This window comes from Dicentrarchus labrax, unplaced genomic scaffold (genome assembly GCF_905237075.1).
Source record: "Dicentrarchus labrax unplaced genomic scaffold, dlabrax2021, whole genome shotgun sequence".
Classification (NCBI taxonomy): Eukaryota; Metazoa; Chordata; class Actinopteri; family Moronidae; genus Dicentrarchus; species Dicentrarchus labrax.
The window spans coordinates 25230406-25250512 of NW_026136702.1; the positions used below are offsets into that span (position 1 = coordinate 25230406).

Genomic DNA, 20107 nt, shown 5'->3' on the forward strand with positions numbered 1-20107 from the left:
GCATTGTGTCTAAATGCTGCATATGTGTTGTCAAATTGCGTTGAACTCTCAGGCCCACCGTACCTGCAGGTCTTCAGCCAGGCCAGCTGTCTTTATTACGCTCTTCAACTTCACAGAGGACAGCCTCCCTGTCACACACGTCAATAACATGACCACCAGGGGGCCTCCATGATTCAACCTTAGCACACTCACAGTTGACATACTCTGTGTGTGTGTGTGTGTGTGTGTGTGTGTTTGTGTGTTGTTGAGAGGAGAGAAGGCAACTCAGTTAGGAAGTCTCTCCAGCAGAGAGTCGGCTAGCAGGGAGGGTAATTAATTGGGGAGAGGGAAGCAAAGCATCAAAGAAGCAGAAGAAGAAAAAAAGGACTGAGCAAAGGGAATGAAGTAATGATGGATGAAGGAATGACTGAAGGTCCGGAATCTATAATAAAACCATATAAATATCCCATAATATCCAAGATTAGATGAGCTAGAAATAGAGTGAATACAGTAAATGAGCAGTAGTATTAAACAGTAGACAACCAACAATATAAAACAAATTAATGAACTGTGCCTATAAATTAAAGCTGTACAAAATACATGAAAAGAAAAAAGTGCAGACTTGTCCTTTACAATCTGGCCATGTGAAGAGATAAATGAGGGACACCTTCACTGTAAATCCTAATAACATATCTTAATAAAAGAAGCTAACATAACTATCCTCCAAAACATTTTGAGTCATAAGTCGGTTGTTTTCAGTGCACTTAAATATGTGGAATAAGCCCTCAAGCCTATCATTTTGGTAATTGGTTAATTGGTTAATTTGTAAATTGTTAGTTGTAAATCATATGTCATCTGTTTTGAGGTAGTGTAATAATTTGCTTCAGTGGAAGAAGTAAAGAGTACATTTAGTTTAAGTGCACTCATATTACATGAGTGTAATACACTTACTAGTTTTAAGTTCAATTAACTGTATGAAATTTATATAATTAACTTAATTTACCCAAGTTACCTTAATAAATACTTGAGTTACTGGTACTCAAATTAAATCTATAATCTAAATCTATAGATAATAAATGTAATCGGTTTTGGCAATCAGTTTCTAAGTCATCAGGTTTTACAGTGTATGGTCCAAGATGAGGAGAACTAAACCAGACTGGAAGATTACACTCTAACAATCAGATATGAATGTAGTTTGAGATTCAGCTGTATAGAAAACTAGTGTCATGCTGTCTGATACCCATTGTCATTTTGCATGAAGCTGTTGCAGCTGGCTGGCTAACCTCAGCTTGCTTGCTTGCTAATGTCATCGCTAGCCAAACACTATCAGAGTGGATATTTTAGTTGGCTATGATAAGCTCGCAAAATTAACAGCTAACATGATCCATAATATGTAACTAACTTATATATTATGTCAAACGGTGTTGAATTTAGCCAACAATAAATTCTGCACAGTACAAAGCTAACAATTGCTTTCTAATAACCAAGAACAATGCAAGGAAGGGACATCCAACTAACTGTAAATTAGCCTAAACTAAGCTGGGGTTGTCCAGCTGGATGTGTCTTGGCTGCACATTGTGGGTCTGGCGTTGGTTGCTTTGTGGTGTTGGCTGATGGGTCATTTGTAAATGACGAGCTAGTTAGTAGCATGGAGTCAATGGTCCAAATAAAATAAAGTAACATTGCAGATAGTAACATTATTATATTACAATAATTTATTATCCATTGTCATTCAGTCTAGTCTATGTTACTTTTGGCAGAAGCCAAGGATGTGCCTCGTGCCCACGGACTGACTGCGAGCAACAGAACACTGACTGCAGTTCACTTAATGGCCACTGGAGTCAATATTAAAAAAGGTTTTTCTGAAAATTACATATAGAATCTTTAAGTCACTTAAAACCATTAAAATACAACATTGACTTTCCTGGTCTTCTGTCTTTGTTTGACCCATCCATCCACCCGAACCACCTCCTCATGTGGACTTTGTTGCTCTTCATACTGCTCCAGGCATAGTTACTATGGCTATGCTTGCTTTATCTAAACAGTCGTTTTTCTGTTGAGGACAGGCTGTGTTTTGTGCAAGTTTTTTATTTAGTCCCTGCAATGCCTGTCAGTGCCATGTCAATGCTCTATATGTGTATGTGTTTCTCATTTGGTTATCTTTGCTATTGCTCATCACTATGATCTGTTCTCCACTTCCCAGAGGTCAAAGTGTGGGTGTGGTGTCTTTTCCTAGAATTTTCTTCTGAAGTCTGTAGGTGGCGCTGTTGCAGTCGTCATGGCTGTCAGTGCTCAAATAACTCAGCCTGTGTAACAGTGGTTTTTAAACTGTAGAACAGACATTCATGTATGAAAGTATGAAAAGACATGCAACTCCCTCTTTTGGTCATACTTTTGGTCACCTTTCCCATCAACCTATAACTGATAATCAGCTCTAATTGATTAAGAACGAGTTGGAATCAATATAAGTTGGTATGGTAGAACGCAGTTTGCTTGCGTTAGCTTAACGAGAGCCATACAGTTTTCAATTCAATCTGTCTACTACGAATGATTAACCTGGAGCTAAACTCATGGGTTGGTAAAGGCTGTGGAATGAATAAAGGACAAATAAGGTCACCACACACACACTCACACGTGATTAGAGTTACTACTATTACTCCAGATGCTTTCCCGCCCTGACAATAACACACTTTCAGACAGACTGTAAAGATTGATGTTTAGTAAAAATTGAGTAAAAACTAAATAGCAATGTGAAATATTACACTGAAATGTGAAATATTACACTGAGCCATCAATTGTTCTAAATGTTGAATAAACTCAAAAAAGCTGTGAAACTAAACTTTTTTAAGTTGTAGCCCCTTATGTATTTTTAAGTGTGATGATTTTTTCCCTATATTAAGAAACCATCTTTCTCCAACCTTAACCAAAGTGCTTTTGTTTTCCTAATCATGTGCACAATTTTGTATATATATATATCCGTGCATCAATGAGCCTTGGCCCCCCATGACCCTGTCTCTGGTTCTTTTCCTTCCTTGGAGCACTTTTGATAGATACTGACCACTGCAGACCGGGAACACCCCACAAGAGCTGCAGGTTTGGAGATGCTCTATCCCAGTCGTCCATCACAATGTGGCCCTTGTCAAAGTCGCTCAAATCCTCACGCTGCCCATTTTTCCTGCTTCTAACACATCAACCGGAGGACAAAATGTTCCCTTGCTGCCTGATATATCCCACCCACTGACAGGAGCCATGATAACCAGATAATCAGTGTTATTCACTTCACTTGTCATCCACATTCACATGAGGAAGTCAGGATCTAATCTAGTTATCTGACAGTGCTTGAAGCCGCTCATGACATACAGTATTGCAGGTCCTACTTAGAAATGTGTACTTCTGTAATAATAAGTGTAGTGTAATTAACTGTGTGTCGGTGCCAAAGTTCAGGGTTCTCTGAACAAAAGCAGCCATTCATGTAGCAGCGGTGGGGGTAAAGTCATAGGATTAAGAAATGTTTAATGCCATGCGGGTGATTGTTGCCCAATGATCAGTCAGAAAACACTGCCTTGCTTCTGTCAACTGCAGCCCGAATTATTAGCACATGATCAGTGTGCTAACTACATTTGATGATTCATATTCTCACTGCGCAGAGCCGGAAGAAGTGCTGCAATCAAGAGATTTTGGATGTATTTTTTAGGCATCTATTGTTTTTTATTCATGTGTGTATTATATAAACCCATCATCTCCCCCTGTTCTCTAATCTCCTTTCTATTCTTTATCCCTCCATTTCCTTGCTACCTTTTTTGTCCTCCTCATCTCCTCTTTGGTTTCCTTTTCTCTTTCCTCTTGTCAGCTTTGCTTTCTTCATCTGCTCTCCTCCACACCTCTGGTTGTTCTCTTTTTTCTTTCCTCCTCTCTTCATCCTCCTTTTTTGCTATTTTCTCTTCCTCTTCTTCCCTTCTCTCCTAACCTCTTGCCTCTTCTCCCTTCTTCTCCTCTGGTTTTCTGCTTTATTCTTAGTTCCTTTTCTGCCTTCTTCTCCTCTTTCATTCCCGTTCTCCTCATTTTCCCTCCACTCCTTTACTTTTATTTTCTCTTCTTCTCTCCTAACCTCTTCTCTTCTTTCCCTCTCTCCTCCTTCATCCCCTTTCTCCCCTATTTTTTGCTCATTTTCCCTCTAGTCCTTTACTTCAGTTTTCTCCTCTCTTCCTCTCTTCTTGTTTCCTCCTCTCCTCCGCCATCTTCTTTCATCTCTTTCTCCATTTTTGCTAATTTTCCTTCCACACCTTTACTTTTGTTTCCTCTCTTCTCTTCTCCTTTCCTCTCTTCTTGTTTCCTCTTCTCCTCCCTTCGCCTTCTCCTCTTACTCTTTCTTTCTAAATTCACTTAGGGTTAATTGCTTTCAGCAGGCTTTTCTCTCAGTCCGTCACGCTGCTCTCCGTCATGTGATGACACTGTTTGGGCTTGTTATCGGGGGGCCTGTGGACTGCTGCTCGGCAGAGGAAAGGCCCCGGCACTGCTGCACATGAACTGGTCGGATCACTTTAACCTGCAGCTTCCTGGACCCCGGTTGACCACGCCTGCTGCTACAGCCATGAGATCCTCTGCAGTGTAGAGAGAAACCCTTCTGTTGTTTGCTGTTTGGGACTGGGTGACAGAGATCTTAAATGGCTGAGGAGGTTTTAATTCCATCGTCGGGGAAAATCACATCGGTAAGTTCAGGCTGACTGCATGAATCAGGTCAGATCCAGAGCCAGGACCATCAGCTGACTGATCCCCTATTGTTTTAGACATAGAGTCCCAGCAGCTAATAGCATTTGCTACCAACTTTCAAACTTCAAGCTGGGTGAACTTATTGCTATTTTGTGCAGGGCAAAGTGAATAATATACAATAGACTGCATAATTTGAGTGAAGCCTGCTGTATGTGCCAACATAATAATTACATCAGACATGATACAATTTAGAAACTTGGTATGAAAATTTAGTTTTATCAACTGCAATAGTCATTTACATTTTTTAACCACTTTTCTGTGCATTACATCATACCTATTTTGAATAATTTGTCAGCATTAATACAATCCATATTTTAACAAATACACCGTTCATAATGTTATACACTGAATCATTAAATAACCAAATACACTGGCTCAGTCATAATCAGTGATTGACTGGTACATTTCTGGACCAGGCTCAATAGTTCTGTGTGTTTGGAGATCAGGCTGCTTGACATTATTCTTGCTGCGTGTGTCAGTGTAACAGCCAGCGCATACCATGTTTGGACCTCATTTTACTAACACTATTACCATGATATGTTACATGAATGTTATGTATGTGGAATTACAACTCTGCGTGTACAGGGTTACAGAATGAGAGATTTGAGAGCATCTGAACATGAGTGTCTGAGTCATCTTGACCTGTGTGAAATCTACCGTCCACTCTGTTGACTGCTTTCATTCAGGCACTGATCCTTGTGCTGATTTGTCAGGGTTAATTAAGATGTCAATTTATTTTTTTTCACTGGATTAATCTCATCCTTCATATTGTTGTTTATGTGATACATAATCATGTAAATCAAGCTGAGGCCCCCGCAGACTGTACACTGATTCATGTGAATGCCTACAGCAGAAGATTCCAATGGATAAGTAGTCATATTGGATGAGTCAAGATGGCGACTGCCAGTGTGAATAAGTAACTGTAAGCATGAGTAGCCAATTGAATAAGTAGTGTAGATCAATAACAGTTTTTTATTAACCAATTGACCGATGGACTATTTGACTGACACGAGATCTTGTTCATGTTTGTTAGATTTTCCTTCAGTTGTTGGTTCAGAGGCCTAAATATTATGGCTTCACAATTAATCGAAATGTTATTTAAATCGCGATATGGCCAAGTACAATGCAAATCACAGAAGCTGCAGTTGTTTGCTAAAGGTAAAACAGCATTATAATGAAGTACAGCAGTGCTGCAGACCTAAACCCTAAACCTAACCCCATTCCCTGGACTACAAATCTTGTTCTCCATATTTAAGAAAACGTGAAAAAATTGTGGTGCAAAATTTATCATTCCCACTAATCCTGAATCATTTTGCAATCACAATATATGTCAGAATGATCACAATATGTTCATTCAACCATATTATGCAGCCTTGGGGCGGCTGTGGTGCAGAGGCAGAGCGCGTTGTCCCCTAATCAGGAAGGTTGTTGGTTCGATCCCCGGTGCCACATGTCAAAGCATCCTTGAACAAGATACTGAACCCTGTGAATGTCTATGACTGAGTTAGTTTCTGTTCAATGGGCTTTACCATCACTGAGTGAATGTGTGTGAAAGGGTGAATGTGGCAAGTAGTGTAAAAGCGCTTTGAGTGGTCAGAAGACTAGAAAGGCGCTATACAAGTACAGGTCCATTTACCATTTACCATTACCTCTGGCCGGGTGAATTGGAATGTTGTCTGTAAGGAGCAAGCAGACGTAACGTGACAGCAGTACCTCTGAGGGAGGAAGTCAGGCTGGATGGATGGGTTAACAAAGCACGTGATTTTGACAATGGAGGCTGCTGTTTAGTTCTTGTTTTAGCCATAATAGCATGGCTTTAGGAATGATAATGTCTGTCAGTCCACCATTCAAATTCTATATACACATTCATGGTCTCCAGACGATGTTTTATATGTATCCCGTGACCTTTGATCCAAACCAAATAAAGTAACAGCATTCCCTTCAGCCTGCTAGTATATCTGCTGAACATCAACATGTTAGCATTGTGAACATGTTAGCGTGCTTTAATTACTATTTAGCTCAAGGTGCTTGTGCTTAAACTGCTAGCATAGGTATAGACGCTTCTCAACAGACGGTCAATGTTGGTTTATTTTAACCACAACTGTTCCCTAACATGAACCATTATTCTTTTAACCTACCTTAATTTAACCCAAAGACTGAAATGTGTCTTGAAGCTGGGGTAGAGTTTTTTTTCTTGCCATCATTGGGCAAAAATTCCACAATAACCTTTCAGCATATTGTAATTCAAGTGTTAACTAGTAGCATTCAGCAGCAAGTACTAGAATAGAGACAAGCTACTGTCCAACAGTATTTTAGAGTGGACCAGAGTTCATCTTAATATCTATGTTCATAGAACTTCCCATGTAATCAACATGAGTACCTTCAACTCATAAACTTGATCATTTCCATCTAGTCACTTTGATTCCATGTCATGTGCCTCTTTTGCCCTGTTTTCACCTTCACATATTTTCCCCAATGCAGGGCTTTCCTTCACAGTTTATACCTTGACATTTTACAGTTTAGCTGGATATTTCTTTCTTCACCAGATATTGGTCACACAGTGTGCACAAGGATCCTGTCTTCAGAACTGGCAGCCAGCCAAGCCCTTTGGTTTGGTTGCAGTGAGGAATGTGAACAGTGCCAACAAGAAATTTTAGATGAGCTTCATTCTAAATTAAGACCTTTAAGAGTAACTTCTTATTTCTTTTACAAGGTGTCTGTAAGCACAGCATTAAAACATATGTAATCAAACTCTAAGGACCTCAGTGTGTTTCAAAAAAGTGCGTGAGGGGCTTAAACAAGCTCTGTTTTTTCACTGCTTCTTTCACTTTGCAGCACCCTGAAATACTGTGCTATTATCTCTGTATGATTCACGTTAAACCCCTCTCTATAAAGACTTACTTCTGGTTTGGTCATTCAGAAAAGCTAGAAACACTTTATGGTTCCACTTCGTACAAACTTTATTTCAAGCGTACCCTCTCCTTATAGGTTATAGGTCCCGCCACCCTTAGCCCAATATTCCACTGGGCACAACCACGACATGTTCCGACTCCATGTGTCGTGGATGTGTCCCAGAAGCAGAAGAATCTTTCCACTCTGCTCCACATAGTATACACGGCTGGTCTTTTTTTGATGGAAGCCACAAGCCACTCACGCCAAGCAGCACAGAATCCGGTCAATTTTCAAAATAAAATACAGCGTGCAGACTCTGGATCAACATTATGGCACCAGGCCAGAAGTCAGTCAGTCAGACACAGGTTAGAGGAGATCTGAAGTGGAGAAACACACCATTTTGTATCCTTTTTAGGGACAAAATACACAAGTAAACACAGCGGGTAGTCAATAAACTCTGAAGACGTGCCACTTCTGTATTGCTGTGTGGGATTTGAAGACGCACGGATCATGGAGCCAAATGGTGCCCGGTGAAATACCTCTTGCATTAAAGCAGTATTATGTAAGATTTTGTATTTGTTGCGATTTGACGCCAGTTACAATATCATTGTGGTAAATATGGACAGCTGTGATGATTCAGAATCAGAATCAGAATCAGAATCAGAAATACTTTAATAATCCCAGGGGGAAATTATTTTTGTTACAAACTCCAGATATACAAACAACATATATTAAGAACAAAATATAACTATATATATATATATATATATATATATATATAAAGGATACAAACTCCAGATATACAAACAACATATATTAAGAACAAAATATAAATATATATATAGAGATCAAATGTACAGTTTAATAATATGCAAGAAGTGCAAAAAATGATTGTCCGTGTTTGAGTCAAATTACAGAGAGGGGGTGTCTGACTCTCTGAGGGAGGCGTTGTAAAGCTTAATGACCACAGGCAGGAATGATTTCCTGTGGCGCTCTGTGGTGCATCTGGGTGAGAGGAGTCTTCTGCTGAAGGTGCTCCTCTGCTGGGCCAGTGTGTCGTAGAGAGGGTGAGAGACATTGTTCAAGATGGACTGAAGCCTGGACAGCATCCTCCTCTCTGCCACGGTCGTCAGAGTGTCCAGCTCCTCCCCCACAACATCACCGGCCCTCCTGATCAGTTTGTTAAGTCTGTTGGTGTCTGCGACCCTCAGCCCACTGCCCCAGCATGTGACAGCGAAGAAGATCGCACTGGCCACAACAGACTCATAGAACATCCTCAGCATCGTCCGGCAGATGTTAAAGGACCTCAGCCTCCTCAAGAAAAAGAGTCGGCTTTGGCCCTTCTTGTAGAACACCTCGGTGTTTCTGGTCCAGTCCAACTTATTATTAAAGTACACCCCCAGGTACTTAAACTCCTCAACAGTGTCCACAGGGACCCCTTGGATGGAAACAGGGGTCACTGGTGTTTTCGCCCTCCTCAGATCCACTATGAGCTCCTTTGTCTTTGTCACATTGAGCTGCAGATGATTCAGCTCAGTCCAAGTGACAAAGTTGCCCACAAACAGTCCTGTATTCACTGTCATCACCCTTTTCAATGCAGCCAACTATTGCTGAGTCATCAGAAAACTTCTGAAGGTGGCTGGACTGCAATAGTCTGAGGTGAAGAGGGTGAAGAGGAAGGGAGAGAGTCCCCCTACAGTTTTGTAGGCGTACGTACTGTGGTCTGCCCATCAGGTAATAAACAATCCAGGACTCGATGGGGGCCTCCACCTGCATCACAGCCATCTTCTCACCCAGTCAAAGAACATGACTCTCACAGTGCTCGTCGGCTTGTCCAGATGAGTGTAGACTCTGTTCAGCAGGTAGATGATGCTGTCCTCAACTCCCAGGCGGGGCTGGTAGGCGAACTGTAGTGGATCAGTGAAGGGCCTGACCATAGGCCTTAGCTGCTCCAGGGCGAGCCTCTCCAAGTTCTCCATGATGTGGGACGTCAGAGCCATCGGTCTGTAGTCCTGAGGGCCGCTGGGACGCGGCGTCTTTGGCACAGGAACGATGCAGGCTTTAAGCACCCTAGGAAATACACTGTCGGGGGCCTGCAGCTTTGCCGGAGTGGAGTCTTGTCAGCTGTCTTCTCACCAGGTCAGGCGTGAAGGACACTGTAGAGGTGAAAGTTGGGGGAGGGGTGAGGTCCTCAGGTTGCGGAGGACATGATGTTGAGCAGGGGGGAGGGGTGGAGTAGGTGGGTGTGAATTGAGGTGGTGAGGGGCAGACAAGGGGTCTGTAAGGAGGAGTAGGAGGAGGTAGAGTGGCAGTTGTTGGGCAGCCAGCAGCAGAGTCTTGTGGGGGAGGGGCCGCAGTATCAAACCTGTTGAAAAATAGGTTCAGTTCATTGGCCCGGTCCACACGGCCCTCCAACCCCATGCCACCAGTCTACTGGAACCCGGTGATGGTTCTCATGCCACTCCACACATCCCTCATGTTGTTTCGCTGGAGTTTATTCTCCAGCTTTCTCCTGTAAAGTATGTCTGTCGGCCTCAATGACCAATCTGATTGGTGGAGTGCTAGCCTTTGACTAGCGAATCAGTGAGTGCACGAGAAAACCGGAAGTGATGATGGTAAACATACTACGCCAATGCCAGTATCTTGTTATTATTAGCCATCGTATTTTCCGTTCAGCGAGTAATGACAATAACAATCCTTCTTGACTACTATCAACACTCTCTGATAAAAACAATGACTGACGACAGCGTGCTCTGTGTTTACTAGGTCTACAGTGATCCGTCATTTCCGGTTTTAATTTTTTTTGGGCGACAACACAGATTAGCGCCACCTAATGTTATGGGGACGTATTATGCCTCGTGCACGTGCAGAACGTACGCTCCAGTCGGCGTCGGTTTGGTGTGTTCGGAGGCACTTTTTTGACCGACTCGGGGAGACTGGAGCCGACTGATCAGTCCGACTGCTTTTCTGCTGACGGTCGGCCGTCGGGTTGGTGTGTCCTGGCCTATAGGCCTCCTCCGACCACCTCCTCACAGTCCTTGTGGTCGTAGGCTTGCTCTTCACCGGCACATAGCAGGGTTTGAGGTGAACCAGGTTGTGATCTGACCTGCCCAGAAGCGGGAGAGAAGAGGAGATGCATCCTTAATGCTAGCATACATCAGGTCCAGGGTCCACTCCTCTCTGGTAGGACAGCTCATGTACTGTTTGACAGTCGGCAGAACTCTATCCAAGGTGACGTGATTAAAGTCTCCCGACATGATGATGAGGGCCCTGGGGTGTTGAGTCTGTAGTTTGGAGATGGTGGTGTGTATGGTGCTGCAGGCAGATGTTGGGTTTGCAGAGGGAGGGATGTACAGGACAACGATGATGACATGCGGGATCTCTCTAGGCAGATGGTATGGACGGAGTCCAACGGCCAGCAGTTCAACATCCGGGCTACAGAGCTGTTCTTTAATGGTGATGTGACCAGGATTACGCCATCTGTTGTTCACTAGAACGGCAAGCCCCCCGCCTTTCCGCTTACCGCTCTCGGTACAATCCTGGTCGGCCCGGACGGTGTGGAAGCCATCCACGGAGACGTTCTGGTCCATAATGTCCCTGTGCAGCAATGTCTCCGTGAAACACATCAGACTGCACTCCTGGTACCCCGTGTGGCTCCGCGTTAGCGCCGTTAGCACGTCCATTTTGTTGCTAAGAGACCGTACATTTCCCATAACAACAGAGGGGGAGACACGGCTTAAATCTTCTCCTCTCCATAAGCCTGTCCCGTTGTGACCATCCTCTCATCCCCGACGTTGCTTCCCTCCTCTGCATCCCCGGTGTGTTTTTCCAGAGTTCAGGTGGTATATTAGCTGGTCTGGCTACTATGCCGGCTGGCATTAGCGCGATCAGGTGTTCTGCATGTCCCGGTGGAAGCGGCATTGATAAAAAACAACACGAAAAAAAGCATGAAAACTCTCTAAAAAAACCTTGTTAGAGAGGGCAGGACTCCACAGAGTTAGAGTGAAAAACAAGAACAAACAAAAAGAGAATAAAATTATAACTATTTATGATCAAAAACTAGAGAGTCGACAACTTTGCCAGCACAGCCAAACAAGCAAGTGGTAAATGGACCTGTACTTGTATAGCGCCTTTCTAGTCTTCTGACCACTTAAAGCGCTTATAAACTAACTCACTAACTATGCACGGCATCGGGAGCAATTTGGGGTTCAGTATCTTGCTCAAGGATACTTCGACATGTGGCACCAGGAGTTGGGGATCAAACCAACAACCTTCCAATTAGGGGATGACCCGCTCTGCCTCTGAGCCACAGCCGCAACAAGACCAGACACAGCAAGCTAATATTAATGACTACTTTAACAATAAGAAGACCAGCTCGCCATCAGCTCTCACCAACAACTAAATGCCAGTCCCACATTTACTCTTGCCCTCTGCCATCCTCTGCCTCTGCTGCCTTGGTTCTGGTGCCCATTTCAGAGTCGCTCCCCATCTGCATCCTCTGAAAAACTCCTCTTCCCAGTTCTTCAACTTCATTGTCCATTAGAAAACTCTGTAAATCACAGAGAGTTGAGGCGGAGCAGCCAGAGGACATCAGAGAGAAAACCAGAAAACATTTTCTCCATAAAATATGATCTAGTTTCACTAAAGTCAGTGACTTAGTTAGTGGTGTGTGTGACTTAGTGCTGTAAGGCAAGGCAACTTTATTTGTATAGAACATTTCATTAACCAGGGCAATTCAATGTGCTTCAACAGGGTAATAAAAGTGCAACATGGACAGAAGATTTCAAATTTTAAAAGTGCAAAATTGACACAAGAGATAAAAATGTACGTTGTAACTCTGTAAAGGGTTACACACTTGCCCTGAACAAATTTATATGTATTACTGCTGAAATAACAGCTTGTGACAAATCATCATCAGTGTTTCAAAGCTATATCGTTCCTGTCACTGTGTAGTTTATGTGGAGAGACTGATCAAAAATGATTACATTTAATTATTAATATATTGTCCTCAATGAACAACAACACCGTCTCCTTACTGGTTAGGTCACCTCTGGAGCTCTCTTAAACATCAGCACACATAGGAGTGATTTACTAATTTAGAAAAACGTATCCAATTATTTTACTGCTTATCCTAAAAGTAGGACAAAGTTGTGTTATTTTGAGAATTTTTGGCCCATTAGGAATGATTTCCTTGCTAAATACAAGCCTACACTAGCTTCTTTATAATACAAATCAGAGAAAGGGCACAGTTTTTGGTACATTATGGTACAGTATATGCTATAACAAATATACATTTTTATAAGAGGAACAAATTTAGCTTGTTTTGGAGAAACATTAGCACTTACATTCAGTATTCTGCACTTCCTTACACATCTATCTCTCTCCCTCTGTCTGCAGCAACTGACCGGCTCTTTGTTAGCGGTGGCATTCCTTACCTCCTTTGGGAGCTCCATGCTTTATGGCTACAATCTGGCTGTGGTCAACTCCCCTGCAGTGGTAAGACAGACAGACACACACACACACACACACACACACACACACACACACACACACACACACACACACACAGACACAATGTGACCTAGGGCTGGATTATCAACCGGGACCCTTGACCTCCACAGGCCCAAAAGTCCCAGTTTCTCTGCACGTAAAAATGATTTTTCTGTATTTAATTAATTGCATTTGTTAACGAATTTGAAGAGGCCTGTACAAAATAGAAATAGTAGTTACCTGGATGTAACTCCAGGTACAGTATGTGAAAATAGTACTGAAAATCTGTAGTCAAGTTACATTACTGAAATATTACTCAACTACAAGTAAAATTACAGGTGTTAAAAAAATACTTAAGTAAAAGTACAAAGTATTCTTCTAAAAAACTAGTAAGAGTATTAGTTACTTTTTAACTCTTGATGTCTAATGCATTATCAATAGCAGGCATTCAATGGAAAGGGGAGATCCATGTAGAACATACCTACTTTCAACAAAGCACATTTTGTCTGTTAAAAGCATACTAAAGGTTATTAGTAGAAATTTCTCCCGGTGCACTGCAAACAAACAGCCAGGCATTAAGGGTCTAATCTGTCTCCATTTGTTTTTGTTTGTCCGAATCTTCAGTCCCTAAATTACTCCCAACTTCTGACCAGTTCTCATTTTTTAATAACAAAAAAAGGTTTCTTACAAGATTTGGCACCGAATTGGTGCACAGCAAAAACAGTACAGGTGCCAAAACTATCAATGCAGATCGCGAGTCGGCTGTAGAGCTGTCAGAACAGCCCAGTTGGATAACGTTGATGCAGTGCTTTAGGGCACTTCGCACCATTTTCTGTTTGTCCCTGGCATACTAGCTAAAAATCCAGACGGAAGTTTTGGATATAATTCAAATTATAGGCCTGCTCAGTTGTCAATTATGATTTTAAAAGTAAAATATATATATATAATGCATAGGCTTGAGAAAATATTCCTAACTGGGTTGCCATGGTAGCTCACCTAGTAGAGCTGGTGTCCCTTGTAATTCCTTGCTGCAGTGGCCATAGGTTCTGGTCCCATCATTGCTGCATGATATCCCCTCTCTGTCCCCATTCCCTGTCTATCTTGAGCTGTTTAATCAATAAAAAAATATATAATAATAATAATAATAATGATGAATGAAAGAATGACATTTGCAAGAATCCACTGTTCCAATCTTGTAAATGCCATTAGGAAAACTAGGAGGAGCCAGAGGAACCTGATTTTTTTTCACAGATTATCTGTCTCATGTACTACTGTCAGGATATACTGAGAGTTTCAGTTTCATATGGAGTTAGATTTGTGTCTTTATTACATGCGAGAAAATAAATGATCTGAGAGAAGAAAAAATGTTTGAGAGAAAAGGTTACCACACTGATAGCAAAAAAGCATTTTATGAGAGAAAAAAAATATTTGAGAGAAAAAGTTTTCATACCAATAGCAAAAAATAATAATATTTGAGACTAAAAAAAGTTTTGAGAGAAAGTAATTTCTCATAGAACATAATAAAATATAAATTTGAAATTTTGAAAAAAAAAATCTCTCAAAATACGTTTTTTAACTCTCAAATATATATTTTTTTGCTATCAGTGTGAAAACATTTTCTCTCGAAACCTAAGTCTTTGCTCTCGATGCAGTTTCTTGCTCTCGTGTCAGGATTTTGCTCTCGCTGTGAAAATAATGTCATGGGCGGGGCCACGTTCCTATTAGCCAGTTGGGTGAGAATCGTCCTGGGAGTTGAACTGAATCATTCCACCATTGTCCATTCACCGGCATAGACGCGCTGCCTTAGTTGAGCGCGGAGACTCCAATGTTTGGGTAAGATGATGACACACACAACTCGATGGGTAGCTAGCTGAGCAAGTTGGTAATCAAAATCATTCCCATCATAGGAACGACTGTGTAGTCCTAACTGGTTAGAGAGTAACAGATCAGAGGTATTAAAGGATGTTTAACTGGTTAGAGAGTAACAGATCAGAGGTATTAAAGGATGTTTAACAGGTTAGAGAGTAACAGATCAGAGGTATTAAAGGATGTTTAACAGGTTAGAGAGTAACAGATCAGAGGTATTAAAGGATGTTTAACTGGTTAGAGAGTAACAGATCAGAGGTATTAAAGGATGTTTAACTGGTTAGAGAGTAACAGATCAGAGGTATTAAAGGATGTTTAACTGGTTAGAGAGTAACAGATCAGAGGTATTAAAGGATGTTTAGAGAGTAACAGATCAGAGGTATTAAAGGGTGTTTAACTGGTTAGTAATGTGGAGTTCAGCTCAGCTAACATCACTGAAGATTCAACATTAAATAGGCCATCCTAAATGGAAGCTAGTTTGCCATTACTGATGTGTTTGTCAGATTGTCATGGACAAAGAATAGCACATTCATGAATGTGTATTATATTATTAGCATGCTAATCGCTAGTAAAGCTAATCGCTAATTAGCCATCATGCTAGGTAAACTTGCAAACTCACCTGGTTTCTACTATTTTTAAGTCAAATGTTGATGTAGATAGTTTCACTCCTTATTTAGTGAGCAGTGAGCTAGTTTCTACCCTAATTAGCGATTAGCTTTACTAACGATTAGCATGCTAAGCTCAGCTAGCTACCCATGGAGTTGTGTCAACATCTTACCCAAACATTGGAGTCTCCGCGCTCAACTAAGGCAGCGCGTCTACGCCGGTGAATGGACAATGGTGGAATGATTCAGTTCGAATCCCAGGACGATTCTCACCCGACTGGCCAATAGGAACGTGGCCCCGCCCATGACATTATTTTCACAGCGAGAGCAAAATCCTGACACGAGAGTAAAGACTTTTTGAGAGAGAGAAGAAAAACGTTTTGAGAGAAACACATTTTTTTTGTGTTGTTTTCACACTGATAGCAAAAAAATATTATTTGAGAGTTAAAAAACATTTTGAGAGAGATTTTTCTTCTGAAATAATTTTTAAAATTTCAAATTTATATTTTATTATGAGAAAATACTTTCTCTCAAAACTTTTTTTTGTCTCAAATGTTATTATTTTTTGCTATTGGTGTGAAAAGTTTTTCTCTCAAACCTTTTTTTTCTCTCAGATCATTTATTTTCTCGCATGTAATAAAGACACAAATCTAACTCCATATCCTTCTAGTAATAGCCATGTTGGAATTAACCTCTCAGCTGATCTCCTGTGTCAAGCTGGTGAAGTGTAACCATCAAGGGTCTTGTGGTAAGTCTTCTGTGATATTAGATATTAGTCCAAGAGTTGTTGGGTTTTCTTGCAACTAAAATATGCCTGGTGATGGTTTACTGTAGAATTAAATTGCATTTGTGTGCCAGTCTTCCTCCTGCAGTTGGGGGAATTTATAGTGTTCCAACAACTCGTGCCATCACATGGTAAACTGATTAAGAGGCTGAGGTCAAAAAAAGACTTGATTAGACAGAGCTGAAAATGTCAGAGGGAAAAAAGGGAAAGAAATTTAGAGAGTGTTGGTCTCGTGAAACCAGGATATCTCGGCCACATGACACACAAAGACAAGGTTTCCTTTCTTATGAGGAAGGAATGCTGTCTGATTGGCTCCAAAAGGCGGGACTGACCAAATGCTCTCTATTGGTCCAATACAGCATCTGATCTGTGATGATTAAGTGATACTTTAGCAGTAGTATGTGAAGGAATGAGACAACCACTTTTACACACATTTTCCAATTTAACCTGCCTCTTATGCTGTTTTCAAGCAGTGTTAATTTAATCAAAAACTACGACAGAATATATCTGTGGAAGAGTAGTCCCTCCAGCAATTTCTGGGTCTACTTCCAGTCCCCCCCCCCCCACACACACTCACACACTCCCGTCCACCAAGTTGCTTCCCCAGTCATTGCAGCTGGGAGATGAGTATCTCTCACAAGCTCTAATAGCTCTAACAAATAAAATAAACTTACAAGAAAGGAGAAGAAAATTAACAAAAATCTATTTTCCTCATTACACAACAAAGTCAAACTGTACACCTTCTAAATTCAAGTTTCTCTTTTATACCAAACTAAGGCCTTGTTAACTCATCTTAATATACTTTATTTAAACTCAAAAGAAACAAAATAAAACTCACCAAGCCATCTTTATTAGTCTTTCCACTGTTCCAACAATCGGCAGCAAACAGGGTTAGGTGTGAAAATCAAGTGGGCCAGTTTAGACCGCTGCAACTTTTCCCTGCAACTTTCTATAACTGTTTCATCTTATTGTGAATCTTCGGTTTGAACTGGGACTAAAATGTCATAAACTCAAGTAAAAATTGAAAAGTACTCCAAATACAAATACTCAGAAAAGTTGCTCTACACTTATCCTTGAATGACAGGGGAGTTGGGCTTAATTCTAGATAAATCCTCTGTGTCTACAGAGAGTAGAAGTGAGTTAGTTAAGTAGTCAGTAGTCGCTAGCATTGGCATGGTAGTAACCAGTCTTGGAAGCTAATGACAAGCCAAGCTAGTTGTTGATGTGGTGAATTGCTTGGTCCGATGCACGAGTTACCTCCTCAGGCAAATGAATAGTTGGCTAAATCTGTATATCTGCAGCTATATCTGTCATTGAATTATCTTTCATTCATAAGATTTACTTCTGACCTTTCCTACATCCTGTTTCCACTATCCCCTCTCAGTACATAAAGGACTTCTACAACAAAACAGCGCTGAGTCGTAATGGAACAGGACTCAGTGGGGAGACCCTGACCCTAATGTACTCTCTCACTGTGTCTGTCTTCGCTATTGGAGGTCTGCTGGGCTCCCTCATCGTGGGCATGCTGGTCACTCGCTTCGGCAGGTAAGATTTGTTCTTGCAGATTGTTCAGGAGAGGATTCTAGATTCTACACCACTTGTACAGCAGTGATTTCTTTTAGCCATGACCACAGTCTTTCTCAAAGTCTAACCAACTGTCCCGGTTACACACGGAGGTTGCTGTTTGGTTAGGTTTAGACATAAAGTAGTTGGTTAGGCTTTGGAAAAGATTGTAAATGAAGTATGTTACATAAGTTAACTTAAGTATGTAACTTGAAATACGTCAGTTTTGACTTGTCCTGTGTGGTTTCACATAGGACTTGAACAGCAGTGTCCATGGTGAAAGTCTTGTGCTTTTTATTCAGCTTTTGTACTTCTTACATGTGTGGACCAGGACAAGTGTGTATGATTTAGTGGCATCTAATGGTGAAGTTGCAGATTGCAAGTAACTGAATACCGTTCGCTTTTCAAGCATGCAGGAGAAACTACGGTGGCTGCAAAAACTTGTTAAATGCCCTTCCCTAGATCTAGAGCCCATGTTTGGTTTGTCTGTTCTGGGCTACTGTAGAGAAATGGCAGCCTCTGTAGAAGAGGACCCGCTCCCTCTGTAGATATAAACAGCTCATTCTAAGGTAACAAAAACACAATGATTCTTATATTCAGGTGATGACACTAATGAAAACATACCTATTAATATTATATTCCATTCTGACAATAGACCCTCCTGAATGTTACACACTGGACCTTTAAAATCATATATTCCCTTTTTAAAGTTTTAAACTTTTCTGGAAGTCCAAAATCCCTATATGTTGCTCTTTAAGTATCTGTCAGTCTCTGGAGAGTAAAAGTTGGATTTGTCCCCAAACTCCACGAATGTCGCCCTCAGAGCTGTATTTGGAAGTTGGCTCTGTTCTGTCCTGACACCTTACCCAATAGCCCCCCTAGACCGTCCGACCATGAGAGTGGATAGTGGCCAGTTGGCAGTGTGAACCTGAGAGACACTCAGCAGCATCTGGTGCTGCCACCAACATGAACACCTGAACACACACCGCAGTCACACCAAGAAACATACAATACTCTCTTCAAAATTCTTCAAAATTGCAATGATAAAAATATGTATTTTTTGTTTCATGTAGAATAGTAAAATAAATGGCATAGCCCACGATTAGGAAATAAGGCACTAAGAGACACTAAGAAACACACATATACTGGCACGCACACTGGCACAGAAGGCACTAGATCAGGGCCTTCTATCAATCATGCCTCTGTCCTCTGTATTCAGAGCTGCTGAGAAACCCCCCCCCCTTCCCTGGTGCCCTGTCGTCCTTCAGAGTGCACCAGCATCTCTTCGTCCCCTCTGCCCTTCAGAAGTGTACTAGTGCTAGGAAAGTTCTTTTATATTCAGTGCAAATCGGATGAAAGCTCCATCCATCTCCACCATTTCATAGAACTTCAGTTGACATTTAAATACAAATGAAAAGCAGGCGATTTATAATCCCATTTACAACAGCAGTATTTTATGGCTAATCACAGTTTATGACCAACCTTGTGAGCTGTGTTAGCATTTTATGGTTAATCGGGACTTATACAGACACACGTCTATCATAATGACAGTGTATATCTGGGGAGGGGTTGCTGCTGTCCTTACTGTTTCATAAACTTCTGGGTCATATGCTTTTATGTATATTCATAATGTCTGCTGCTTGTCTGTGTGTGTGTGTGTGTGTGTGTGTGTGTGTGTGTGTGTGTGTGTGTGTGTGTGTGTGCTCTCAGGAAAGGCACAGTGGTAAACACAACGGTGCTGGTGTTTGTTGCCGGGTCACTCATGGGCTTCAGCAGGATTTGTAATTCACCTGAGATGGTCATCATTGGCCGCTTCATCACAGGGATTCACTCAGGTACACACAGGCACACACACACACACACACACACACACACACACACACACACACACACACACACTTCTGCATCCACTGCAGGCTAAGCTGCTCCCATTTACTGCTGTATACAATTAGGCATGTAAACTATATAGGCCAAATGTATGTGGACACCACTGTCCATTCATAGGGAACATTCTTTCCTGTTTAAACATGACAATCCAATCATGCACAAAGCCACCTCCATACTAGGCATAGGACTATATGAAAATTACATGTCACTATTATCTTGGCCAAAATAATTGCGATTTACAATATTATCACAATAATCATAAAAATATACT

The 20107-nt window shown here is 41.4% G+C and overlaps 1 protein-coding gene and 1 long non-coding RNA gene across 2 annotated transcripts in view; both read left to right on the plus strand.

Annotated features, from left to right (window-relative positions):
• The first annotated feature begins 4058 nt into the window (after positions 1–4058).
• slc2a15a (solute carrier family 2 member 15a) overlaps positions 4059–20107 on the plus strand; it is a 35109-nt gene continuing 19060 nt past the window's right edge. The window contains exons 1-4 of the mRNA XM_051423907.1: positions 4059–4688; positions 13039–13137; positions 17771–17931; positions 19660–19784. Coding sequence (XP_051279867.1) covers positions 4644–4688; positions 13039–13137; positions 17771–17931; positions 19660–19784 — 430 coding nt within the window. The 5' untranslated portion in view covers positions 4059–4643. The remainder of the gene's footprint in view (positions 4689–13038; positions 13138–17770; positions 17932–19659; positions 19785–20107) is intronic.
• Positions 15054–15501, plus strand: LOC127377104 (uncharacterized). The gene is made up of 3 exons (XR_007887619.1): positions 15054–15104; positions 15191–15341; positions 15377–15501. It is a non-coding gene; the product is annotated as an uncharacterized LOC127377104 (long non-coding RNA).